This window comes from Trachemys scripta, chromosome 6, assembly GCF_013100865.1.
Source record: "Trachemys scripta elegans isolate TJP31775 chromosome 6, CAS_Tse_1.0, whole genome shotgun sequence".
Classification (NCBI taxonomy): domain Eukaryota; kingdom Metazoa; phylum Chordata; order Testudines; family Emydidae; genus Trachemys; species Trachemys scripta.
Window position 1 is genome coordinate 40,682,862 of NC_048303.1, and position 27,740 is coordinate 40,710,601.

Sequence of the window (27,740 nt, forward strand, 5' to 3'; positions counted from 1 at the left end):
TCTCCCACGGACTATGTGGCACCGGTGATCCATGATCTGCATTCAGGTAGAATCTGAGGTGTTGAGGTGCACATAGTAGGTTTTAGAAAGATAAGGTGGGTGAGGTAATATCTTTACCTCACCCACTTTGTCTCTCTAATATCCTGGGACCAACATGGCTACAACAATACTACATACATAGTGGGTTTTGACCTTCCTACTGGGGATTCCTTCCATCTCTCCCTGCACAAAATACTGCCAGAACGGTGGTCACCAGAGGTGCTGGAGCACCATCACTTGAAAAGAGAGGGAACTGCTATCAGGATAATCTCTTTAATGGGCTCTCCACTAGAACTGAACTGACTCTTGGTCTGAAATAGCCTGAATGCAATTACCTCCCTGGCATGCTAAAAGGCTAAGCTCCTGGGGTAGGACATGATGAGGATTGCTTGTTTTGGATGAGATAGAGTATTGTTTGGTTTTGACTGGTTACTTTCTGGTTTGGGGGGGGAGCAGAAGCTTAAGGCTTTACCCCAATAGGAATCTATTTTTAACTTAAGTCAAAGATGCTTAGAGCCCAGAAGAATAGGATTATTTTTCAATGCTTCCTATAAATCAAAGAGTGGCAATCCAGTGAGAATGGTTTTTAAATAATTGCAAATCTTATGTGGTCCTCTCTTAATTTTATAGGAAATACAGGAATACTTACCACATGCCTGGCATTCTGCTATAGTATTTCTCAAGAAAGTTGTTTCCTTGATCTTTAGGGTATAGAAAATATGTATTAGTTGGGTGATGCTAATTTGTGCCTGGCTGCCCATAGCACCATTATATCTTGTCTAGATGTTAATAAAATCATTGAACATTCACAAAGTGCCTTACAATGACAGGGTCTGATTTTGCAAATGCTTACTCCCAAGCATGGTGCTTATTAGCATGAGTAGTCCTAGCATCTTCAATGGAGAATTACTCTATATAGATTGTACATTGACTTCCATAGGGATACTCATGGTGGTGAGATTTATGGCCACGATTCAGTCCATCCCTATTCAGCAAAGCACTTAGTAGGAGCTTAACTTTAGGCATGTGTTTAGATCCCATTGACTCAAATGGGACTTCAGCATGTGCTTGAGCACTTTGCTGAATAGAGGCTTACTTAAGCATATGCCTAAATGCTTTGCTGAACTGGGGCCTAAGTGCCGTAGAAAGTGTTTGCAGAAATAAGTCCATAGTTAGTAAAGGATGTTTAGCAAATCAGTAAAACACTAGCGACTTCACACCAATGAGGCCAATAGTGCAATTAATTTAGTTTCCTTTACATGTGGAAGACTACTTTTATCTAGCTAGCCAATGGACTAGAATAGTAGTTGCAGCTCTTTTCCACTCTGAATGCAGGGGTTTCTGGGGACTGGATCTATATAAGTGAGCCATCTCCTGCCCCACCTCCAGTGGCCCCTCCACAATATGCTGAAGGTGTAGGTCCCCTACAAGGTCATTTCACTCCCACTGTGCAGACAGAAAGCTTTGTACAGGAGCATCACACTTAGGTAAAATCTGCCCTAATGCTGCACAAAGCAGTGCTCTAATCTGGATCTGAGGGATTCGTACTGACAGCCTCATACAGTACCTGCTGCCTGAGAAGGTCTTTCACATCTCCTAGTATTTGGTTCATTTGCATCATTTGACCCATGAATTGCCTATTAAAATCATCTGTAGGGACACAAAAATGAGAAAAGGCATGTACAACGTTAGTAGCTTTTTGTTCATTTGCCAAGATCAGCACTGAAATCTGAAGTGAAATTGTCTTAAAGGATGAGCTAGAGCAGATAATTCATAATATCTTAGCATCAGTAGGGAGGGAATACAAGGGGAAATACAATAGCTTTAATTTTTAGGAAAGCATCTGTGTGAACTCAGTATTCTTCAAAGATACTGGATTCAAAGCACTGAAGATTGAACTCCTTTTTAGCCACACAACAGGAAGAACAAAGGCAGAGGAAACGCAAACTTCTCCACATTGGTGCAACACAGTGGAAGAACTATCTTTAAGAGTTAGAGGACAGTTCTAGCTCCATGCCCATTCAGTGTCTGGATTCTTTGCTGATACTATCAACAAGTACACCAGTTACAATCAGCTGTGTTGCTGGCTCCACTAGGAACCAGACTGAGATGATTAATCTCAGGCAAGGTGACCGTATTTTCAAAATAAAAAGGAGACACTTCTGTGGTGGTGTTCTTTAGGGTCACAAAATAGCCATACAAAAGAAATGTGTGCTGATGCCACTACTGCCCATTTCTGACTCAGCAGCAACACGTTCATATTTTTCAGAGTGGAGGACTTTTTTCCATTTACTGAATGTTCTGAATCAGTTTATCATGATGCACTGGACATGTCAATAATATTCACTGAGAGTCAAAGAACAGATGTGATAGTATCTACACTCATTTGACTTTTCTTTCCACCCTGAACACTGTTCATCACACTGAAAGCTAGTTCCCTGGGACTTTTTGTTCCTGGAAAACATAGATCAAATTCTGCTCAGCAGAGCAGTACAAATTGAATAGATATATTGTTATTATTATCAAAACTTGTATATATATTATAGTCTAAATTAAAATTGAAGACATTTGAGGTGTCCTGAAATAAGTTTGTGGGACGCCAGGATACCATACGAAAAGCCAGGCATCTCGTGGCAAAACCAAGATATGTGGTTACTTTAATTTCAGGGCACCCTAAAGCCATCAAATGGTATCAACAACTAGTCACTACCCATCTGGCCTGGATTTGAACTGATGAAAGGTGAAACACTTAGTATCTCCAAATTAGGGCTTTCTGACCCATCTCGCTGTGTGTCTGTATATAACTCTCACTCGAGTTTACTCAATCAAGCGCCAATTCATTTACTCCTTTGTTAATTGAAATCTAGATATCTGTGTAAGATTCACAAGATATGTATTGATATTTTTGCATTCTAAGCAGGTAGAGTATTTTGAAACTGTTAAATATATAGTGGCTATATGTGAGTTCACATCTACTTTATTTGCTGTAGTATTGGATGCTTATATGGAAATTGGTCTTATTAATGTTTACTAACTTGTTTTGTACTTCAAAGCATTTCTGGTCTGATCCCAGGCATGCTCAGGGGACTTGACCAATTTGACAGATACTGGCTTTTCTTCATTTCAGATTGTTCGCCTCAAAATAATAAAGAAGCTGAGGTAACCTGGAAATGCTGCATCTGTTCAGTCCCAACTTTTATTTTTTTGGGAGACTTAATATCTTGGCCATTTCAAAAATACCTAAGTCTGGAACTTGGCTTGCAAGCTGTCAGGCCAGATGTAGTAACTTTTTTCTTTACAAAGAATTGCTTTAGCCATTATTGATTGAGAGCTACAAAAAATGTAAAATTCTTAAGGTTTCAGAAGTTGCTTTGTTGCCAGCCTCTAAATCAAAAACAGATCAGGTTTGAACACTTTTTTTTATAGACTTTTAAACCTTAAGGTGGACTAATGACTTTTATTGCTGTGAATTATACAGGATGGTTTTGAAATGCCTGGATATCTAAATTTGCATGCACCAAAAATGCTTCCCATAACATTTTTCTTCTACATTTAAAGCCAAATCCTGCCCCTACTCTGCAGTTGCAGTAGGTCCTAAATGTAGGAGAATTATCAAAGCTCCACTTTACAAACCAGGCTTCAGAAGAGCTGTTTACACAGTTGTTTAGCAACCACATGGCACAAGTAGTGTTCCAGGAGGGAGTTGGGGCAAGCCAGAGGTGTGGCCAATATGTATGAAACTAAATGGAAACTAAATAGCCCAGTTCTGTGTCAGCCAACAACCCTTAAGTAAACTAAACCAGCCGGGCTGTTGTTAAATGCCTCACCCTGGTTTTGCCTACTGTAAAAATCTAGGTTTTGCTTTATGTCTTTCTGTCCACAATGACAGGGCCCAAAACTTACACATCCAGCCCCTATCTAGGATCACTATATTCCCATCTCCCATCAGCATTGCTCAAGTCTCCCAGCCACCTAAGGTGGGCCTCGAAAGGATGGCGCTGCCATAGCTGGTGTCTGAGTAAGGAGTCCTAGGGCAGGCTATCAAGACCACTGACAGTTCTTTATCTCCCAGACTCTCCACCACTCCCATGTACAGCCAACTACAATGAGTCTACCCAGGGATGGCTAAGCATTTCCATTCCTGTTTATTCTGGCTAAATGTAGTGCATTCACTTGATACATTATTGTTGTAAAAGATACATAGTGAAACATACAGAATGTGCAATCCAGCTGAGTTAATATTGCTGTTGGAACATTTGCATCTCTTCTTTTCATGATTTTAATTATGAAGACATATTAACATAGTTTCTTTTGCATTTAATATTATAGTAATTCCATTTGAAAGTCAGTATGTGATTGAAATTGGAGGCCAGCACAAAAAGCTCAGCTAGGTCGCATAAAAGGCCACATCTAACTACTAAATAAGAAAGTGTTTCACCCATAAGTTATTGATTAGTGAACACAAATTATAGAGCTATTTCCAAAAGGGAATAATGCAAGGTCTCAGTCTGGAAATCTTGATCACTGAGTTTTGTGTCTTTACAAATGGCAGTGCTGAATTAATTTTCTGATGTATCTGTAAGTGCATGCCAATGTCCGGGAAAGAAGAAGGAACCTTTAGAACTAAACCCCTCAAGACTTGTACATCTAAACAAAAATATAAAGTATCATGGAAATGGAAATCTGCAACAGGGGACATCTGAAGCTAAATGCAAAGCATATCCAGTCATCATTATTAAGGGTACGATTCTGTCATGGATTCCATGACTTTTGGGGACCTCCAGGACTTCTGCAGTGGCAGGGCCAGAGCAGCAGTTAGGCCTAGGGCTGCTGGAGCAGTGGTTGGCAGCCAGTACCCAGGGCTGCCAGAGCAGCGGCTCCAGGGCTGAAGCAGCAGAAGTGGAGGGGCAGTTTGGGGTAGCAGCACGGCTGGAGCAGCTACCGCAGTCATCCCCAGGGCTGCCAGAGCAGCGGCAGTCAGCTAGACCCTGGGGCCATCGGAGCAGCAGCCCCCAATGGTCCCCCTCCAGAAGCACTCCCACTGTTAGTTGTGTCTGTCCCCCTCCCATCTCCCCTGGGGTATTTTTAGTAAAATTTAGGGACAGGGCATGGGCTTCCATGAATTTTTGTTTATTGTTCACAACCTGTCCCTGACTTTTACTAAAAATACCCGTGACAGAATCATAACCTTAATCATTATGAAGCTCTAACACATACAATAGCTGGTCAGGAATTTTTCAATGAACTTTGTTTTCCATCAGAAAATGCTGATTTGTGGAAACAAAATTTTAGAGGAAATGGAATTTCTGTTCAAAATGAGAGCACTTCCATCCCAGAATAGCCAACAGCCTGACGGTTAGGCATTTGCCTAGGGTGTGGGTGATCCAGATTCAAGTCTCTGCTTTGGAGCAGGGACATCTGAGGGGAATGCCTTATTCGAGGTTCGCTCTCTGTTCCACTGCAGGACAAAAACAACTTTTTAAACCTTGAAAACTTTAGTGAAACAAAATTCTTGTTTTCCAGACAGGGTAGTCTTGTGTAAAAATGATGTACCCTGTCTCGCAACTATATTAATTCGATCCTAATTAAAATGATTACGGCTGTGGTTTTGCCAGGAGGTGGCAGGGGAGAGAGGGTTTGTCACAGATTCTGTATTTTTATTTACAAGGACATTTTTAGTCTTAAACTGGCCCTATTGGCTTCACTGTCTTATGTAATGTTAACATCTTGTACGCACAACATTCTTCTCCTCCCTACCCCCAGATACTATGAAAACAGTCACAGTTTGTCACTAAATCACTTTGCTCTGCCCTGTCTACTCCTTCACCTCTTACTGTCCAGGAGAGCAATCACAGCAGCCCTTACCCATTTTGCTTCTCACTACCCCTGACAACTCAATAACCAGGAAACACGTTACATGTAAAAAGAAATCTGTTTAAAAACCCAAAACAATTACATCCTCTGCTTCAAGCATAACCATCTCACCAGCTGGGTGAGAGCCGGAGCTAAAGAGCAGGTGAATTGGCCTGCACCCCTTCAAACAAGAAAAGCTCTTTTCCAGCACCACTGACTTTCCCATAACTTTATCACTTTGTTGCTTTGTTACATGTATCTGTGACTGTGTTCCTCTCCATCCTGGGACATTTTAAAAAAATGTGCATCATGGCCATGATTCTATCTGGTTGCCCTCATTAATTTGAATGGTTTCTTCAGGTTTATAAAATACACTGTAATTAGTTCCTCAGGATATCTTACGGAGGCAGGGTATTTTAACTTATTTACCTGTGTTCTGAGCAGCAGGCTCAATCTGCTGAAGGAAGCAATCTTGCAGACTTGCTACTTGGGAAAGTGACCCTTTCACTACCAGCTTCAGCTCATCCAAAGTGTCCTGGAGCAATCAGAGAAATTCACAGCATTCATCTCGGCACAACGAAGAACCAAGCATACAATCTTAAGAGGCTTTCGCCATTTCAACTGATGTGTGGATAGCTCTAAACCATGTTGGGTGGGCAGGGCTTAATAGCCACGCTACGGTACCTCCTAACTACTTTGGCCATTCCATAAAGTCCTTTTGACAGAAGACACTGCAATGAGCTGGGCACAACCCCACATTTTGGTTTTGCAGATTTTCACACAGGTTTGGGTTTTTTTTTTTTTTTCCTATTTTGAATCACATGATTTCACACAACAAATTTCAACAATAGATATTGCTATAACAACAATACCAAAAAATTATCCTGTGATTTCAATGCAAAGGCATTTTTTGCTTGAAAACAAAATCATGTTCACTCAAAAAAATATGGGTATCTTACTATTTTGTGTGCCATAGAAATGGGCTCCTTTTCAAGTCTGTAATAAAATGAGGAGAAAACACACTGTTTTTGACTAGTTTTCTATTTTATGAATATTTTGCATACAACTAGTTGCAATGATGGAAGATGGTTTTTGTGCTGTGTTCCTGAAAGATACCGCTTTCTTAGGACAGTTGATGTGGAAATCACAGTAAAAAATGTCAGCCCCCCTGCTTGGAATAGCCCAGGCTGAGGTAGATAGCAAAGTTATAATCACATAGCTGGGATTTTGACTCCAGACCATTGCCAGTGTAGTTTTCCTCCTATTCCTTCCATTTCTGAATCAGTCATTACAGAGACTGAAGAGTCAAACTGCATATTTCTTGTACGCATGCACATTGAGCATACATGCCAGCCTATGTATTGTTCCTACAGATTTTCAGTAGGAACCTACTTAGAGCTTTCATTTTTGCAATAGGTAACAATTTACAAATAATCTGACCTTCAAATAATACCTAGACTAAAACATCTTGGTTATGGTAGATTGTAAACTGGGTGAAATCCCGGTCCCTTTGCAATTAATGGCAAAATTTTCACTGACTTCAGTGCAGCCTGGATTTCACTCTATATCTAGAGAAGCCACCCAATTTTCCATTCATTTTACAGATTACTGTAAGACCTTCTCACTGCTAATGCACCTTCTTTCTAATTGCTCCACCTGCTCTTAAGTTTTCATACTTACCTGTGCCTTTTTCGGTAGGGTGCGAATTTCCACCGATTCTGAGCTGTGGTATAGACCTGAAAATGCTTTAGGTAGACCTTGAATGGCATCCACCTGCATGCAGTCCAGATATAACTCTGCTGTGATGGATCCCCGCTGCAGACCACTCAACCTCAAAAGGACTGCATGACGCTTCCCATCAGCCAGCTGGGTGTTGCTGAACATCACAGAGTTTAACTTCCCATCATTCTTCACGTAACGCAGGATGACTAGTAAAAAATACACAACATGACTATAGGATGGCAACACAAAATGTGATGCGTGTCCTGATAATCTGAGTGGCTGGTGATTCGAAGATCACTGTGGATACTTCTCACCTCTCTGGTTTATTTAATCACTTCTGTTTTGACAAATGTATCCCATATGCAAATATAAGCAGGGAATATAAATTTGACATAGAATTGCAGATGGAAGAAAACTCATAGGTGCAGTATTGTTGCCTACAGATCATTCTCCAGTGCTTTGTTCAGGTTCATTTTAAATTACTCAAATGATGTCATCATAAGAGGGCATAATGTAATAAAATACACATTAACAGTGGTACAGCATTTAATTGGCAATCTGCAATTAATAGTATGGCAGAATTATACTCGACATCCTAAAAGTTACTCTGCAGCAGAAATGCATAGCTAGAGTATAAGTTTCAGTAATGAGTATAACATCTCTGCAAAGGATGCTAACAATTGTGCAGTCAAATACACTGTTAATTATTACTTGATTCCATTTCTTTATCTGTCTTTCACCATGATGAACAGAAAATGAATACAAAAAGTAACACAGAAGAGAACGCAAACATAGTACTAAAATCTCTCTTCTTTTAATGCTTCCTGATAAAGAAGAGTTGTCAAACATCTGGTTTACCTGATGTACTCGCCTGGCCCCCAGGATAGACTGCACTTCACACACAGACACTGTTGTTATTAACTAAATTACTATATTGGAAAAAAACTTTTAAAAATTAGTAAAATTGGAAAAGAAAAAACTATCCCCTAAGGAAACTGAATCTACAAGCGAGAATGAAACACCTCCTCGATGCCACCCAGCACTTATCCCCATGGTTACCTGCTAAACCGTCCTCTGTCCACAATCTCTTATGGGGGGGCAACCTAGCTGAGCATATGTGGAGCTCCATAATAGCAACAGGGAGAACACATCTATGGCACGTACAGCTACTTTCCAAGATCCTGTTGATTTAGCTTAAGTAACGTTATTGGAATCTGGCCCTTTTTTGTGATATCACTCGCTCTGGCTAAGAAATCCAGATACCTGCAAACTTAGACTCCTAGGCGTCTCAAGGGGATGGTAACTGTCCAAATTTTGTTTAAAATCAAGGCTAATTACATATATAAACAATAGTAATGTACTTCTGTCCTCTTTTGGAATTTATAAAAGTGTTTGGAAGATTTTTTTTTTTTTAAATAATTGCAGCTTCTTTTTAATAGGGTAAAACAGCTGCTGGAACATCTTTCCTAGCTAGTGTCCAGACTTTGCAACATTTTACTGCTCTCGGGAATGAGAAATCTGTAAGTTACCCAATGAGTCTGTGTGAGTGAGGAAGAAGGTCTGTAGGTAGGATGCAGGGGAAACTACAAAAATGCTCCCTGAATGTAAAGCCACTTGGCACATATTACATATGATATATTTATGATTACAACCCTCTAGAATTGAAGAAACAAGAAACTGGTGTTTAGACTCTTTGGATACTTGTAGACAGTTATCATGACCCCTCTAGTTGTAATTTATTCTAAGGTTTGGGATTTCCACTATTCTTTTTATACTATTAATGACTCTTTGTGTTTCTTATGTGTTTTGAACTTCCTTAGAATTTTCTTTGGACACTACATTGATATCATTTGCTTTGGTCATTTCTTAAATATAAAGAACCAGCTTTTGCTCTGTTTTACCAGTATAAATCCACAGTAATTCCAATGAATCTGATGAAGTCACTTCTGATTTATACCAGTGTGTGGCCCCTTCTATCTTTAGTTTATATATCCTTTCTGGAAATCTCAGCAGTTGCTGTCAATGACTCAATTACTTTCACCATTTTCTATGTACAAAAACAGCCAGACATGAGATTTCCTTAGAATCACTTGGGGTCATCAGTAACTTGACAAAAAGCGACTCTGCTTGCTGGCAAATGCTGAGTTTCACTTGCCAACTCTATGTTGCAGGCATTTACTTATGTGACTGCTACGTGCATGGGGATATATTAAAGCAGGATCCTTGGAACTGGGCCCTGCAGTCAGAATGACTGAACACAGCGGTGAGTCAGTCAGAGAGAAACCAGAGGACAGTGGTGGAGCACACAACTGATTGCTGGCCACCTGCCAGGATAGCTTTAGCACAGCTGAACTGTCTGGCTTGAGAGGAAGATCCAAGGACTCATTATTGGGCCAAAGCCAAAGGCCGGTTGAGGGGGCTGGAACAGTCTGTTGAAGAAGATAAGGGCAAAGTTTTGATGGACTACACTCAAATCACCTGTGAACCTGCAAGTACCCTCCCACCACCAGAATGCTTGACACAGATGACCTGCAGATAATGAAGTGTTCAGTTACTTGCACTGTCTAAAAAACATTCTCTGTCATTCTGGCTCCTGAAAGCCAATACAATGGTCTGAGCTTAGAAAATGTTCAGTGAAACTACAGCTGCAGCATAGTAATAGACGGTGGCTCACAGAGCTGTTAAACTATATCAGTTGTATTTATTTAGATTTTAAAAGAAACATTGATGTAAAAGAGGTAATTCTGTTATGTGAGAACAGTTTTTCTCCAAGTGCCCTTATTAGACAGTGAGCATGAGAAGTCTGCAGGACTATTTTAGCTTTTTGTCTATGAAAAATGCACCAGTTTAACTAGATCAAATTAAAAAAAAAAATGACCTACTTAAACAGGTGCAAATCCCTAATCTAGATACACTTAAAATGGTTCACCTCTTGCTTCTATTAAATTATCTTGCATCAGTAAGACTGATTACACTAATTTGATATAAGCAAGATTTAAACCAGTTACTGTACATTGACATTAGAAGTCTACAGCAGTTTAACTAGATTGAATTAGTTAAACCAGTATACCTTTCTGCTATAGACAAGATCTTAGAGTAGACTTAGCAAATACGGGGGTGGGAGGGAACCCACGTCCAATTATTCTGCTGTAAACCTCACACAGACATTAACGTACTTACAATAGAATCAACAAAAACAAAACCAGAATGTGTGCAAAACATCTGGACCCAGTTTTCAAACATGGTACAGTCACAGATAACTAACTTCTGCTTCGGGTTGCTTAGATCAACACTTAGTGCATCAGTGGAAATATTATGTCCCTATATTATGAAATACAAATGTTTAGATTTTACATCTTGCTTAGGAGTCCATTTGCCATCTGGGCCCACAATGTGCACAACAATAAAGTCTTGAAATAATACTATATTTACCCTCAAAAGGATGCCAAATCATCCCCAGATTCCGTGTAATCATCTAACTAAGATGAGCTGTAGTGAAAAGCCCCACTCCGATGAGCATTCTAACCTACTGCCCACAGCTATTGTACTGCACACTGGATATTTTCAAAGCACTTAACAAATGTTAACTAATTATACAGGTGCATGTCCTAGGCAAACCACACTAAAATAATGGGGGGGAATAGATCGCAATGGACAGCTCTACTGAGGAAGTGCTGTCTCTTTAACTAATCTTAAATCTGAATTTATCATATAATGGTGCTAGAGCCTTGTAGACTGAAGTTCTCTACATATTCAAGAGTCCAAAAGGAAATGAGTAGTGGCAGTGCAAGCTTCTCCACACTGCCCATCAATATACCTCAATCCCGACACAGAGGGATCATCTGTAAAGAGGAGAAGGTAACTCACTCTTCATGTTCACTGCGTGCAATAGAAACATATTAAGAACTGCCAGGGAACAATTTAAACATTGTCTATAAAGCTCAAAAAGTCTGTTCCTTAATTCATACCAAGAAAGATCTGAAGGCATGCAAAAGTTCTTGCAAATTAGACACAAGTGTGACTTATTTTTTTTCAACAAAAAGTGTGTGTGTGTGAGAGAGAGAGAGAGGGCCAGTGCAACCTATTAGGCAACCTAGGCAGTCGCCTAGAACACTAGCATTTGCGGGGCGGCATTTTCTTCGGCGGCGACTGCCGTGGCCGGATCTTCGGCCACCCCAGTCGTCGTCGTCATTTAGGCGGAGGGAGCTGGGGCAGGGGGGGCGCGGGGAGGGCTGCCTGCAGCAAGTAAGGGGGGGGCGCCAGGCAGGGGAACTCCCCGCCCCAGCTCCCCTCTGCTCCGCCTCCTCCCCTGAGCACACCGCCCTGCTCTGCTTCTCTCCCTCCCAGGCTTGCGGCACCAAACAGCTGATTGGCGCCGCAAGCCTGGGAGGCAGGAGAAGTGGAGCAGCGACGGCATGCTTGGGGAGGAGATGGAGCAGAGGTGAACTGGGGTGGGGAGCTGCTGCAGGGGTGGCGCGGCGGGGCGGGGGGGCAGAAGCTGCCGCAGGGCTCGGGGAGGGCGCAAGGTGGAAGTTTTGCCTAGGGCGCGAAACATCCTTGCACCGGCCCTGTTCTTACTCATTGACTTCAGGAGCAGTTTCCTGGAGCTATAGGACAAGACCTTTGGTTTTAAGGGTTTTCTCTATATGCGCCTCTGTATTTTCTAATTAAAAAAATAAAAGTTGTTTTTTTAAGTGAGTGGGAGAATTTTCCTACATCTAACTTAAAATTTCTCAACAAATATATTTCTAACTTTGCTCAAGTCCGTACGGTGCCTTTTAATTAACTGGTTCCAATAAACAGAGAACAAACATTCTCCATCACCTGAAAGATTCTATAAGCGCTAGGAACGTTTGGTTTGCACAGTCAAATCTAAACTTCAGGTCCATAGCGCAAGTACTCTTCTTTCATATGCATGAGGCAGCAAGTGCGTGTGTCTGTCACATTCCTTAGTAATAAGAAGCAGTGATTGTCCCAAGGGGAAAAAGGAAGGAAAACAACTTTACATGTTTCTTTAGGAGCCATTCAGCGCTTGCTTGTAGCAAGCTGGCTAGTAGACCGCAGAGACCCCAGTTGACTTTCTCAGCATGCTTCTCCTAGTAGGCATCAGGGTAGTATCAGTGCTGTGCAAGGAAGCATAAAAAGGGAGGCGAGAATGTTGCCAACACTTATATCTTCCTGAGCAGTAGAATGAGCAGGTGATGAGTAGTGAAATAAACAACAAAAGAATAGCTGCAAATAACGTTTGTAAAGACTATTGCAGACATGTCAATAATTGTAGATCCATAAAATAAGGAGGTTGGGGTCAAATAACTTACCTTTATTCAATCGCCCCACCACTGTAAATTCAAAATACTTGCTATTGTCATCTGAAGAATATAAGCCAAATATGGTGGCTGTACTCTTTGTCTGCAATTTGAATGTTGAGAGCACATATACTTCATTCAATGTAGGATCAGCAAGCGCTTGCTGTAGAAAGTTTACCAGTCTCTGGCTGGGAGATGAAAGAAGATCAAAAACTGTAAAATAAAAGTATTTGGGAAGTTAGTAGGTAAACTATATATCAAATCATAGTACAATAATAACCCAAGAGAACTTCATCTAATATCCCTCAATGATTTCTCTTTGGGGGATAGAAACTATTCTTTGTTGTCATGGGGATATTTGAGCAATTAATCCAAATTCTCTCTGAACTGCAGCTAGAATATATAAAGCAATTTTTCACTCATGACATCAGACTCTTTACGGCCTTTGTTGTCACTTATTTCATTTTAGCAACAGTTGTTAGCAAGCATTATCTATTATTGCTCAAATACTAGCATCCTTTACTCTATTTTTCAATTCAAATTATTAAAATCTTTTAATGCAGATTTCTAAAATTCATCTTTTTAACAGAAATCTCTTAACCCACTACTGTTTTTATAAATTCAGACACTGTCATTCATGCTTCAATCAAGTCCAAGATCTAAAGTCAAAATTTGCATGTAAAAATTTTTCAGTGTACTGTACTGTACAAATATTTTGGTTTCAGTTAATCTAGTCTATATAGGCAGATATCTAATATGATATAAATGATTACTTTCTTTGACTTTCCAGAAGGCTAAAAGAAGACATTTTATGTAAATAAGACCCAGATTCTCTCCATAGTACTGATACCAAATCAAGGCACATCTGAAGGCATAGATTAAGAAACTGAAAGGAGTGACATAATTAAATCTACTTGAATTCTTTTTAACTTTTAAAGAATGCATATAGACCTTTTTCTGATATTCTATGCTTCTAACTATGTGAGACTATCTCTCACTTTCTTTTTTAACACCTATATCAAATCACGCTTTTCTCAATATTTCCAAATCTTTGAATACATTTTTCTAAGACAGAATTGGAACGAAGGCACACTTTTCTGTTGATGAAATATTGTTATTTTACTATGCTTGTTAATTATTACTGCTTTTTGAGTAATAAATATAGATGGGAGGGTAAAAGTTAATTAAATGCCTCCAAACCAAATCACCAATGCTACTAGAAATCTTGCAAATCTCGGATATAAACCAAATATTATTAAAATTGCATATTTCCTATCTCCTTCCTATAAGAACTAATTACAAGGGAACCACTTCAGCAGACTTGTGGTAGTTCTGTTTATTTAGTCACAGTGCTGTACATGCCCTTTTAATAGCTTTAACTTCTATGCCCTTTTAATAGCTCCATTATGTTAGGGCCATATTACCTCACCCTCACTAACAAGACAAAAACTGGCGGAACTCAATGGTGGTGGAAGATTGGATACACAGAAGAAAGGTAACAGCAGCTCTGTGGTATGCTCTGCCTCAGTTTCCCAAAGTTATAATATAAAGTTTGGGCTGAAAAGGTCAGGGACAGGTAGGCCTGCTCTGCCTGGCCTCATTTCCTATAACTCTGTCCCTCAGCTACAACAATTTTGACTCAGTCCGCATTATTTTTCAAAGTGACCACTCTGTATAATGAATTTGACCCATTCCACTGAATGCACCTTTCCCTACACCCAGGGCAGCAGTTGTCTCCAGGGCAGCCAACAGAAGGGACTACATGGGAACACAGCTTCCTCCAGGATCACATGAAAACACCTCAGCTGTACGGAGGCACTGGGATTCCATGGTGCTCCCAAGTTCTATGCAAGTTTCAGGATACCAGATGGGTTAGAGTGCAGAATTGCTCCCCATTGCATTTGGATGTAAATGGAATTCCCCACAGAATGATGAAAGAAGGAGGTTCTCCCCTTATAGGCGGCCTTCATTTCTTATAAACTATTGAAAGTTGCACCAATATTCTACTATTTAATGGCCTGATTCTTATGCACCTCAATCTCCCACTGACTTTACTAGGTGTTTGTGGTACACTACAAAAGAAGGACCAGGCTCTAAATGTACCCAAGATTTATTGTCGAATACCAGAGAAATGAATGTCTGAGAGCCACCTCGCCAAATGCCATTGCTAGCATTAATTTATATCCAAAAATGATATACACAGGGCAACCAAAAAGGATTGAGCCCTCGTTTCTACTGAGATCAATGATATGGTGGAGGAGGGATTGACACCTCTTCACATTTGGCCCATAGGAAGAAGCCACATAGCCCCAATCAAAGACAGAAGGACAACTCTCTACTTCATACAGCAAACTCTTGCAGTTAATAACCACCCAAAATATGCAGCTAAATCTTCTAAGTTATAACATTGGCATAGAATAGAAATCTTCTAGGTCTGTTAAATGCTAAAACAGTTATTGAAAAGGGCATATATTAGTCAAATCCATCCCTGGTGTGAGGCACTCACTTGCTAGCAACAGTTGCTGGCTAGGACAAGTGTTTACCCTCCTACAGGTATGTCTACACACTTGTTCTCTGGATAGTGCCAGCTTTGGGGCCCCAGCAAGCCCATGATCTGTTTGGAAGGAACAAGAAGAAATGTAAAAGAGAATCACACTTTCATTTTAGAAAGAAAAGTAATCTTCTAGCCCCTTTCCTTGGAACGGCAGACTTGAAAACAAACTTATATGAGCAAATTGCTAGAACTGAAAGGAACAAGCAGTAGATCTCAATTCATGCAGCCAAACATGCCCCCAAACACATACTCTTTTGTTCTTTCATTCTTTTTTCTAATGAGTCAGTGAAGTTTTCAGCATATCCCAAGAATCATCTTACTAACTCTTTCCAAATTCCTTAGGATGGACCTGTATAGTGCAGTGTGATAATGTTGGAGAGGGATTAATAACATTTGAAGAGAATGACAAAATATTGTTTTGGAGGCCTCCGCAAAAATGTTAAGACTAACTGTGCATCTGGGAATTCTCAAAGAGAGTATTGTGACGGGTTGGATCACAGAAACCCCCTTGGGAGCTGCCACCAGATGTGCAAAGACTACCCCTGCTCCTGTTTTCCCTGCCAGCTCAGGACTCCAGCACCCTGTCTTGCTGAGCCAGACACTCCCGTTTGGCTCCAGACACAGACCCAGGGTCTGAATCACTTGTCCCAAAGCTGCAAGTTTACCTGAAAACAGCTTACAGTAGTGCGCTTGTCTTTAGCACTCAGATGCCCAACTCCCAATGGGGTTTAAACCCAGATAAATTCGTTTTACCCTGCATAAAGCTTATGCAGGGCAAACTCATAAATTGTTCGCCCTCTATAACACTGATAGAGAGATATGCACAGTTGTTTGCTCCCCCAGGTATTAATACATACTCTGAGTGAATTACTAAATAGAAAGTGATTTTATTAAATACAGACAGTAGGATTTAAGTGGTTTAAAGTAGTAACAGACAGAACAAAGTAAGTCACCAAGCAAAATAAAATAAAATGCGCAAATCTGTGCCTAATCAAACTGAATACAGATAATCTCACCCTCAGAGATGCTTTAGTAAGTTTTTTTCAGACTGGACACCTTCCAGGCCTGGGCACAATTCTTTCCCCTGGTACAGCTCTTGTTGCAGCTCAGGTGATAGCTAGGGGATTCTTCATGATGGCTCCTCTCCCTCTCTGTTCTCTTCCCCCCTTTATATATCTTTTGCATAAGGCGGGAACTCTTTGTCCTCTGGGTTTCCACCCCCCCTCACTGGAAAAGCACCAGGTTAAAGATGGATTCCAGTTCAGGTGACATGATCACGTCACTGAAGACTTTATTACTCACTTGCCAGCACACACATATACAGGAAGACTCACAGGTAAATACAGCCATCTGCAGACAATGGGAGTCATCAAGATTCCAAACCATCATTAATGGTCCACACTTTACACAATTACAATAGGCCTTCAGCGTTACATTTTATATTTCTAGTTTTAGATACAAGAGTGGTACATTTATACAAATCAGATGATCATACTCAGTAGATTATAAGCTTTGTAATGATACCTTACAAGAGACCTTTTGCATGAGGCATATCCCAGTTACGTTACATTCACTTATTACCGTATTTTCTCTAAAACTATCTCAGTTACATTATATTGACTTATTATCAAGTTTTTATAAAACCATATAGACTGCACAACGTCACAAGGATGTGAAGTTCTTAGCGGAGAAAGGAGCTTGGGAGAATGAAGGCAATGAGGGAAGCTATTGAGGGGATCAGGGAGGAGACCAGCAGAAAAGGGCTCCTGTCCAAGGCAGTAGACCAACAAAGTGTGTCAGACAATGTGGACTTGTATGCAATAGATGCATCACCATGATGATTTGAAGGAAAAGCTTTTATCAGTTTTATCGGTGTTACTTTTCAGTTTCATTGTGCTCTTGTTTTTGTATTATGAGAAAGTAAATCAGGAATTTCTATTTTCTCTTTATAAAACCCATAAATGTGTACACCTCAAGTTTATCTCTTATTGTCCCCTGTTTAAACTAAACAGTCCTATTTCTTTTCTGTCCATTTTCATATGTAAGTCTCTCCAGGCCTCTAATAATTTTTGTCACCCATCTTTAAACCCCTTCTATTTCTGTGAGATGCAGTAATCAGAATCAAACATATTATCCCAGATGAAGGCATACCAATGTTTTACATAATGGCATTATAATTTTCAGTACTATTTTATAATTCATATTTCATGCATTCTAATATTTTTGACTACCATTTCCCACTGAAAATAAGTTTTCATTGGGCTGTCTATGGTGACTTTCAGGTCTTTTTCCTGTGTGGTTACAGTTAATTTAGAATCTAGCAATGTGTACAAGAAGTGCAGGTTATTTCTTTCACTACGCATTACCCTTCACATGTCAATTCTGGATTTAATCTGCCATCATGCTTTGTTAGAGCCTTTTTGAAGTTGTTTTTTCTAGTCAGGACTAACCTAAATAAATAAATAAATAAATAAATTTCTGTCCGCTGAAAATGTTCTTACATCACTGTTCACCCCCTTCCCAGATAATTAAGAAAACATATTAAACAACATCGCCCCTAGGATGAAACTCCGGCCCTATTGAAATCAATGGTAAAACTCCCACTGTCTTCAGTGAGGCCAGATTTCACCCCTAATATGGAACCTTGGAGCATTCCATTGTTAACTTTTTGCTATGTCGACAATTAACAATTTATTCCTACTCCTGGTTTTCAGCCTCTATTGTATCAGAGGGGTAGCCGTGTTAGTCTGAATCTGTAAAAAGCAACAGAGGGTCCTGTGGCACCTTTAAGACTAAAAGAAATATTGGGAGCATAAGCTTTTGTGGGTAAGAACCTCTTGCAAGGTCTTGCATCTGAAGAAGTGAGGGTCTTACCCACGAAAGCTTATGCTCCCAATACTTCTGTTAGTCTTAAAGGTGCCACAGGACCCTCTGTTGCTTGTCTCTATTGTCAGCTTCTAAACCATGACCATATTTTGCCTCTTACTTTTGTAGATGCACTCAAAGAAGTCTAGTAGATTTGAGAGGTATGATTTTCCTTTTGCAGAAGCCTTGTTGGTTTGTCCCTGTCATATTGTTTATCCAGATGTTTTCTAATTTTGTTTTTAATAATCTTGTTTTTCTGGGAGAGCACTGTCAAGGACAGTACAGTTTCATTATTATTGTCATTAGCAGAAAGACACGTACTAATATTTTTTTGTAAGTCAAAATCTTCTTGTAAAGTAAATCTAAAAATGTTTTAAATCCCCGATATGCCCTCCAGCCTTGAATGTTGTCTAGCATATTATCAAGATGATGGAGAGGGCTGAAAAGGCACAACGGACCAAATGCCTCCTTAATGTAAACTGGTGCAATTCCCAGAGTTTAACTGCTCACACTCAAGCTAAATTTGATCCAGTAAAAATGCTAATGTTATTGAACATGTAGTATGTTTGCAGCCTAAACATTTACTGAAATAAAATAGAGCACTGACTTCCTGTTCAGCATACTTTTATTATATAAAGCCATGTTTCTTAAATGGTGTGTTCCAACTAACTGGTGGGTTGCAAAGATTCTAGATAGGTTGTGGGCCAAGTTTTGAAGGGAGGCCCTGGTTTGTGGGAGGGAAGAAGAGGCTATCTATGATGAAAGGGTGGCCAGGCCAAACCTGAGTAGCGTTGCAACCTGGCTCGTTGGGCTGCAACCCCCAGAGCAAGGAGCTGAGTCCAGCTCCGTAGAACAGGAGCAGATGCTGTGGGCTAGATGCTGTAAGTGCAGGGTGGGCTAGCTCTCCAATCCCATCACCCCAAGGCCTAAGCCAGGATTAGGGTTGCAGTGGCAGTGCGAAGGGTGCTGCTGCAGGTAGTGAGCAACCCCTCAGCAGGGTGAAAAGGAGGAGGTGGCAGAGGAGAATGACTCTGGCCTATGACTTTGGGCTCTTCCACCCATGAATTTGGATCCTGGGTATGCAAGAAAAGACAAAAGGCAGTTGGTGGGTTACTGTAGCAGGGTGGTTACCCCGCTCCTGCCCTGCAGGGCTTAAAACAGCCCTGGAGGAAGGTTGTGGCTGGGAGCTGCTAAAATGGGCTGATTGGGAAGCAGCTGCAGCTGGACCACACCCCAATCAGGCCTCAGCTGGCCCTATATAAAAAGGCTGTGAGCCAGCAGTCAATCAGTCTCTCTCTGCCTTCAGAGGGAGAAGGGACTGGCTGCAGTGAGCTAGAGACAGAGTACCTGAGTGGAGCAGGGCTGGAGACAGGCTGGGGAGCTCCAGCCTGGAAAGCCCCAGGCTGCAGCCTAGTAGGAGGCCAAGGGGTACTGGGGGTTGCAGAGGGTGGCCAAGGCAGCAGGTCCAAACCCAACCTTGCCTGTGATGAGTGGCCTATACTGTAGTCTGCCCCAGGGAGTGGGGACTAGTTGGTGACTGGCAGTGGCCTTATTCTGAGGTGAGGTAGGGATAGTGGTGGGAGTTCCCCAGGGAGGGGAGACCCTAGTACTGAGGGGTGTACTGTCAGGGGGCAGCACCCCAGATAAAAGGGCACCAGGGACCGGGAGGGACACAGGGGCCGGAGGACAGGCGGACCACTGGCCTGCAGCGGGTGCTCCAACCCTGAAATGAGCTAATTTCCAGAAGTAACCAGCAGGAGGTGCTGCAGGGGTGAGTCTGCTCGTCTACAGTCACTTTAGTAAAACATCAGGGTACCAGTGATAGAAAGTAATAACATCAGAAGTTATTTATTAACATGTGTGTTATACTCCACTGTTAAAGGAACATTCATACCAGGATTTCAAAGTGCTTTCCAGACATTAATTAATCTGCAAAGCACCTTTCTGAGTTAGGTAAGTGTTGTGCTCATTGTAGAGATGGGTAAACTAAGGCCATGCCTACATTACAAACTTTGGTCAACACAAATTACATCAGCGTACAGCTGCTGAAATCTGTATCTCTCTCATATGCATACATGCTTGCGTTGCTGCTGCACATACTCACCAGGAGTGCTTGTGTTGATGCAAAGTGAAGTGCAGGTATACCAGTGTGCCATGTGCTGGCATGATGCCTTTTGGGAAACTTTTGCAATGTGTTGTGGGATAGAAATGCTTGCCCAGGGATCTCTGGAAGCTAGGGGTCAAGTTCCCAGCATGCAACTTTCTCCATTCCATATCACAGAATTTTCAAGACTTATAAAAAAAAAAAAAACCAACCCCCTCTCCCTCCCACACATGGCATTTTTGGTGTCTGCCATTTCTGACAGAAGCATGGAGCCTACAAAGCTCTGCACTGTTCTCATGAATGCTGCAAATACAGGATGCATGATTCTCCCATATTTGCAGACTCGCAGGAAGTACTGCAACAACAGGGGGCATGAGGATTTCTTCAAGGATAGTTTGCTAAGGAACATAGTGAAAAACCATTCAAGGCTGTCGGTGGTGTTCACGGAGCAGCTGCAGATGATTAAGCATCACTTCTGGGCCCAAGAAAAGAGCACCTACTGATGAGATTGCATCATAATGCAAGTTAGGAACAACAAGGAACTTCCAGGTGTGAGAGAGTCCACATTCCTGGATCTGTGTGCCAAGCTCGCCCAGTCCTCCAGTGCAGGTGCACCAGAAAGAGAACTATGGAGGACAGTGACTCTCAGCAATGTGCAGGGCATAGTGGATGGATTTGCAGCACATTAGGGTGACAGACAACGTGCATATCCCTATTTTGACACTAGCCCACCTTGCCATAGTACATCAACAGAAAGGAGTACTTTTTTGTGGTTATGCAAGTATTGATGGATCACTGGGGATACTTCATTGATATCAGCATGGGCTGGTGATGGATTTCACTCACATCTTTAAGAACACAGGACATTCTTTCCCAACCAGCAAATCACCACTGGTGATATTGAAATGTCAGCAGTGATTCTAGGGGACCAGCCCCCCTTTGCTCCCTTGGCTCATGCTGTGCACTGGCCACCCTAACAGCACCAAGAAAAGAGACCACTACGGGCTCAGCAGGTGCAGAATAACAGTTGAATGTGCTTTTGGGAGACTGAAGGGGCGCTGATGGCGCTTACTCACTAGATTGGATCACAGTAAGAAAAATATCCCAATGGTTATAGCTGTCCGTTGTGTTCTGCATAATAACTGTGAAGCAAAGGGGAAAAATACTGTTGCCAGGGTGAAGGGGGAGCAAGCTCTGACTTTGAACAGCCAAACACGAGGGCCATTATAAGACCCAACATGGAGCTATGTGGTTGAAGGAGGCTTTGAAAGAGCACTTTAGTGGTCAGCCAGAGTAGTGTTCTCTGCTGGAGGGTTCTCTGGGCCTGAAGCTTTGGGTGCTGCTAAAAATTGTGTAGTGCTCACTGCACATTTATAAATAGACTGAATCTTTTCCTGAATCTATGAATTATGTGGTGGCTGTACACTTATTAGTACTGTTTGCTTTAAGTACCAGTGTGCATTCTGCAATATTTGTTGTGAACTAAAAAAGATAATTTGGGTCTCCACAAATATAACTTTGAGTAGGAAAAGCAGTGCAAAAAAACACAGGCAATGTAATACAAATGTTTCGTATGAATTAATGGAGCGGAACTTTAAAATTGGAAAGGGAGTGAACTTTTCTGTCCATTTCCGTACACAAATGTAGTCTATTGTGGCTTCACATACAACAACTATTGTTCTCAGAGGTCTGTGTATGTGAAGTGGTGGTTTTCCTTGCTGTCCAGTGGCATGGAGGGGTAGAGGTAAGAATGCAGCCCATGATGCCATGTGGCATATTGGGGTGTGTAGGGATCCAACCATGGATTTCGCCAAAGACTGCACAAGGTGGAGAGTCTGGGATTTCTGGAACTGTAGGTCAACCAGGATCTGCAGCATTTGGATTTGCTGCTTGAGAACACCCATTATGTTCTCGTGCATTTCCCTTTCCTTGTCCTGCTGGGATTCCTGTGCCTTTCTTCTGTACTCCTTCCTTCTCCAGCCTGTCAGTCATATTGGCTCTCCAAGCCCTTTGTTCATGGTCCAATGAAGCACTGACTTGCAGATCTCACTGAACATGTCCTCCCTAGTCCTCTTCTTTTTCCTCATCAAGGTCAGGTGTTCTGCAGGTGTGTAGGGGCACTATATTCCCATAAATACTTTTAATAAGAAATGATTATTGACAATTCAGCTTTAGAGAGCCTCAGCCATGGCTGTTCTGTTGCATGAAGCTATAAAATTTCAGTCCCCATTCCATGGACCCAATATAAGGCAATGATACTGAATATTAGCCCTATTCTTCACAAGTGGTGGTGGGTTTAGATGATCTCTCATTCCTGAGGATCACAAGGACACAGATGCTACTGGAGTCTCAAAGTTGGCCAGGCTTATATGCTGTTACCCTGTTTGCTGAGATGATGCCAGATGAACTCATTGCAGAGTGGTGGAAAAGTGTCCTCCTACAGAGTAAAAAATAAGGCAGCCATCCCTAGACACCTTCTGGAAAGGATTGGAGAGTATCTCCATGAAAGTCTCTCTCAGGAGGACAAAATGGACATATCTGCGTACATAAACTGCTCCACATGCTGCCCCTGCTTAACTCTACATGGGAATATGAGGCAGATGCCAACTCTCTCTGTGCCTCTACTGCTTCTCATACAAGTAAAACAATGAAAAATCAATACCTTTTGTCTTTTATTAACTTATGGATGTCCCAGGTGCCATCTTTAAATTTAAACTCTATAAGGAAAAAATGCATGCGCACACACTTACCCAAATTCCCTTCCCCTCCATCAAGCTCACCCAGCTCGCCTGGCAGAACTGACTAGACTGTGGTGGAGTCTCAGACAGGTCCTGGCTTGCTGCACGGCTGGACACCCCTTCAATGTCTCCACCCACACCCTTCCTCTATACTGTTCACAGCAGGGACCTCTGTCTTGTGCTCCTCACAGTGGTTGGCAGGGTGCTGGTGGGGTCTCCACCAAGTATGGCATGCTGTTCATTGTAAAAGTGGCATGTCTGGAGCAGCACCAGATCTATTGTTGGCTTCCCTGACCTTGTGTTATCCCTGGCAAAGTTCCTTCACTTTCACACAGCACTACTGCTGATCCCTGTGTACCCCTTTGCCTGCATCCCCAGTGCAATCTGCTTGTAGATATCCATGTTTCTAGGGCGGGTCCGTAGCTGTGCTTGCACAGCCTCTTCTTCGCACAGGCCCAGGAGATCCAATACCTGGCAGGAGTGCGTTTAGTGCATGGAGCTGGCATAGTTAACTAAGTGGTTGCACACAACAAGGGTGAGCTGCTCGGTGTGCTTGCCAAGGTAAGCAATCAGGAAAAGGCAATTGGAAAACACGAGGAGTTTTAAAAAGGAGGGTGTCTTCCAGTCTCTGATCTCTCGGGGCAGAGGACTTTAAAATTGTGACCCCAGTAGTCACTGTCGCAGAGAATGGGGAATTGTGGGACAGCTGCTGGAGGACTGTTAGGGTCAACACAGGCCATCCAACGTTTACACTTGCTTTGTGTCAACCTCAGTAGCGACTGTTCAGGGAGGTGGGTTTACTGCATTGCTGGAACAGGGCACTTACATTGGCCAGAGACACATGTAAGCATGGACACGTGAACAAACAGATGGACACAAGGTGACTTATATAGACCTAATTTTATAGTGCAGACCAGTCCTAAGAAACAAAGAAGGTAAGTGACTTCCCGAAGTTCACACAAGGAGTTGGGAACAAAATCCAACTAGGAGTTCTAACTCCTAGTCCCCTGCTGCAGTCACCAAACCTCACTCCACTTCTCGTCAACATCTTATAATATACAAAGGCAGCATCTCTCATAGTGCGGTACACACAATATCAACATTTGGTCTATATACAGGGCTTGGGGGAGAACTTGAAATAATTGTTCTTCTGGCTCTGAGGTAAGAGCTCTACCAACTGAACCAGACTAGACCAGTAAGGAAACGTCATATATATATAAAATGAAATCATCACCATGAAACGGTCACATAGTGCAGTCTAAGGAGGAGAGATACTCCCTGCCCAGATTCTTATATTAGCTGTAGAAGAGACTCTCTAGGACATAGAAGAGGCAATGCACACTTACGCTAAATGTATACGTGGATATTGAAAGCCTATTTAATACAAAATGCTACTTGAGCCTTTGGAAGCTGGCAAATATACTCTGTCTACAAAACAGATTTAAAAAAAAAAATAACACTGAGTAGAAATAAGTCAATACAAGTTAAAGGTTCAGATTTTTAAAGCTGTCCAAAGGAAGATGTGTCTGTATTTTGAAAATCTCAACCATAATTTCCAGAGAGTGCCATCTTTTTGCCTCAAAAGCAAACAGCGAGTACTCTACTTTTACAACGTTTAAAAACAGCCTCTGTCCAGACTTATGGAAGAATTTCCCCTAAAGCACTCACATCTCTCAGTTACAAAGTTAGTGTTCAAATCAAAATGTGCAAACAGGTGGATAAATACAAGTAGAGGTTACTGGGAAATTAAACAACACAGCATCCTGACATTACCAGTACATTATTAGTAATACCAAGTCAAATGAGTCTTTCTGAAATTCTCTAAGGAAGAATTTAACTTTCACTAACTTAAGATTTTGTTTCTACGCCTCCCCCTCGCCCCCCCCCACCGCCCAGTGGTCAACTCAAGTTAGCACCAACTCTTAACATATTAAAGGCACTTGTGCTTTACTGAGCCTTCAATAAATTAAGATGATGTTTGTGCCTGAAACCTTCATTCCTGTTGGGGTACTTTAGAGTAAATCACCATAAAACTAAGCACAAGTAGAAAACTGCGCCTATGCCTAATCCTTAGTTACATTGTCCTCACATAGGTCGTGAGGTTCGGGTGTACTGGGACAGAGGAGAGAAGAACAAAGACCAGAGGAGACTAGAAGATAGGAGATAAAAAGAATAACCCTACAGAATGTCACTAAGAGGTGAGACATGTCACAGATGCCTGTGAAATCACATGCTTTCCTCACATCTGGGTATCTAGATAAACATGATCCTAGACCAATACTGACGTAGACGTAGACAACTCATTGCTCATTTAAAGAAAAAGGAAAGTTTCTTTAAAAGTTCGAGACCCTGGTGCTTATCTATTCAGTTAACCAGCTTAATTCCCACTGTTCTGCTGTGCTACCTTGGCCCCTTTCACGGGTTAAATAATGACCTTAAGGAGATTTATTTGCATTCGATGTAGCTATCTTTGCCTCAGGGAAGAGATCCTGGGGTTTCTATCACTGCCGCCGTATGTTTCCAGTCAAGTCACCTGCTGTCTGGCCTGACAATGCACCTCTGCAGAATAAATACTCCTCGACCGGAGGCGAGTCAGGTGGGAAAGCGCCTCACCTATTCCTATCACCGCGCGTCGGGCTGCAGAAGGGAAGCTGCTCCTTACCTTGCGGGGCAGACGGGACGCCAGAGCCCGGGCACAACTGCAGGAGAACTTGCAGGAGCAGGACGGTGACTTGGCGCTTGCTCAGCATGTTCAGTGCAGTGGTGGGAGAGCGCAGCCCAGACCCCTGCCGCGCCTTTGGGGAAGAGGTGAAGGATGCCGGGAGCTGGCCCCTAAGCAGCGAGGGGCATGGAGCACGGCTCGGGGCTGGCGGCTCTTGCTCGGAGGCTCTGCTCACTCAAGCTCGGCAGCACAGGCAGGGGCTGTTTAACCCGGGGACCTGCTCCTTGTGCGGGGAAGGAGGGCGGAACTTCGGGAGGCTGCAGTCCATTGGCCGCAGGGTCCTTTCCCCTAGACAGGCAGTGGCAGGAGGAGGAGGGCGAGAGGCAGAGGGTGAAGCCGGTGGCTTGTGCGGGACAAGCAGCGTTAGAGACAGACTGGCATAAAGAACTGCCCCGAGAAACACAGAGATCGGCTCAGGGAGTAGGGGGGTCTCCCCAGCCCTAAAGGAGAAAAGGACTTGGCGGGAGTTCACTTTCCCCTAATCTCTTGTATTTCGAAAAAGAGAGGCCACAGCTTTGGTGGTTCTATTTTAAAATAAGAAATTAGAGTCTGTACACTAGCAAAGACTGAAACCGAGCAACCCACACCTGATACAATTACACAACGTTATTGGAGCTTGCCTTGGCCATCCAGGGATGTCTTCCAACGAATTCACTCCATTTTACACCAAAAATACACGTGTATCAAGAGTGGGACTCGTATGGAAAATTAATTTAACTACTAGTCATTTATATTAGTATCTGTTCCAGTAAACCTAGATCCAACTGAAACCATTAACCAATGTGGCCCTTAGATAAATTATGAAAATCAACAGAAATTAAATACATCCCTAAAGGTGACCTGCAAAAGATTTTTTTTTTTTTTAAATTGAGCATAGAGCACTGTTGGGATTCTTTACTAAGGCACATAAAACATGCCCTTTAAGGATTTCTTTGCTGCTTATTTTTTTACCTGAAGGCTGGTCTATACCCAGAAATTGGACTGATTTAACTAAATTGGAAATGGCTGATGGAAATTGTGTAGGTTGATTTCAGAATGTCTGAGTGGTTGGCATCTGTTTAGCTTAGCCTCTCTTAAACTATTTCCAGTGTCCACAAAAAAGAGTTGCACTGATTTAATTAATTCTGTTTAGAAAGTGGAGTGAATTTTGTTCCTAGAGTGGTCCTAATAAGAAAAATTAGGAATTGTCAAGCCTGGTCTTCCATGGCTTTGCTTAGAGACTAGGGACCATTGGGAAAGCCCAGAGCTTGTTTAATGTGAGCTCTAAAACATACATTGAGGTGGTGAGGTCTTTCACAAAGACTGCCTTTTATTCAATATGGTTATAGATCAGAGAAGTTGAATAAATGCTAAGGAAAACACAAATACCTGGGTTTTAAACCAACTAAAACCCCTCTCTTTCAATTAATTGTCAGTCTCTTAGGCTCTTGTGGTGTCACTATTTCAGTAATTCTCCAGTCACCATAGCGTCTTCCAGCCAGGCCAGGACAGGACATAAACTTCTAATGTAAAAACACCCTGTTCCTCTTGCAACCTCTCTCACAGGATGGCCATGCAGAATTCCCATTCAGGTAGGGTTGTCTCATAAGTAATCTTCGGGCAGTTTTATGCTTGAAATCAAATGGTATTCCCAAGGGAGTATGCCACGGAATAACAACTGTCTGGCTCCTCTCATGCTCCTTGCCAGTAGCACATAGCCCAGAGAGGCACCACTGCCTTCTGTTGGGTTAGGGGGCGGGGGGAGAAGTCTGGGGATCAGAGAAGACAACACAGGCAACACCACTGGGGATTCAAGTCAATGTTATTCTCTACCCCAGGTAGAATGTGGATCATTATT

The 27,740-nt window shown here is 42.1% G+C and overlaps 1 protein-coding gene across 1 annotated transcript in view; it reads right to left on the bottom strand.

The window, feature by feature from the left end:
* Positions 1-26,133, bottom strand: part of THBS4 (thrombospondin 4) — a 65,990-nt gene extending 39,857 nt beyond the window's left edge. Inside the window, exons 1-6 of the mRNA XM_034774619.1 lie at positions 25,844-26,133; positions 12,933-13,133; positions 7,573-7,820; positions 6,322-6,427; positions 1,607-1,689; positions 689-740 (exon numbers count right to left, since the gene is read on the bottom strand). Coding sequence (XP_034630510.1) covers positions 689-740; positions 1,607-1,689; positions 6,322-6,427; positions 7,573-7,820; positions 12,933-13,133; positions 25,844-25,931 — 778 coding nt within the window. The 5' untranslated portion in view covers positions 25,932-26,133. The remainder of the gene's footprint in view (positions 1-688; positions 741-1,606; positions 1,690-6,321; positions 6,428-7,572; positions 7,821-12,932; positions 13,134-25,843) is intronic.
* Positions 26,134-27,740: the final 1,607 nt, after the last annotated feature.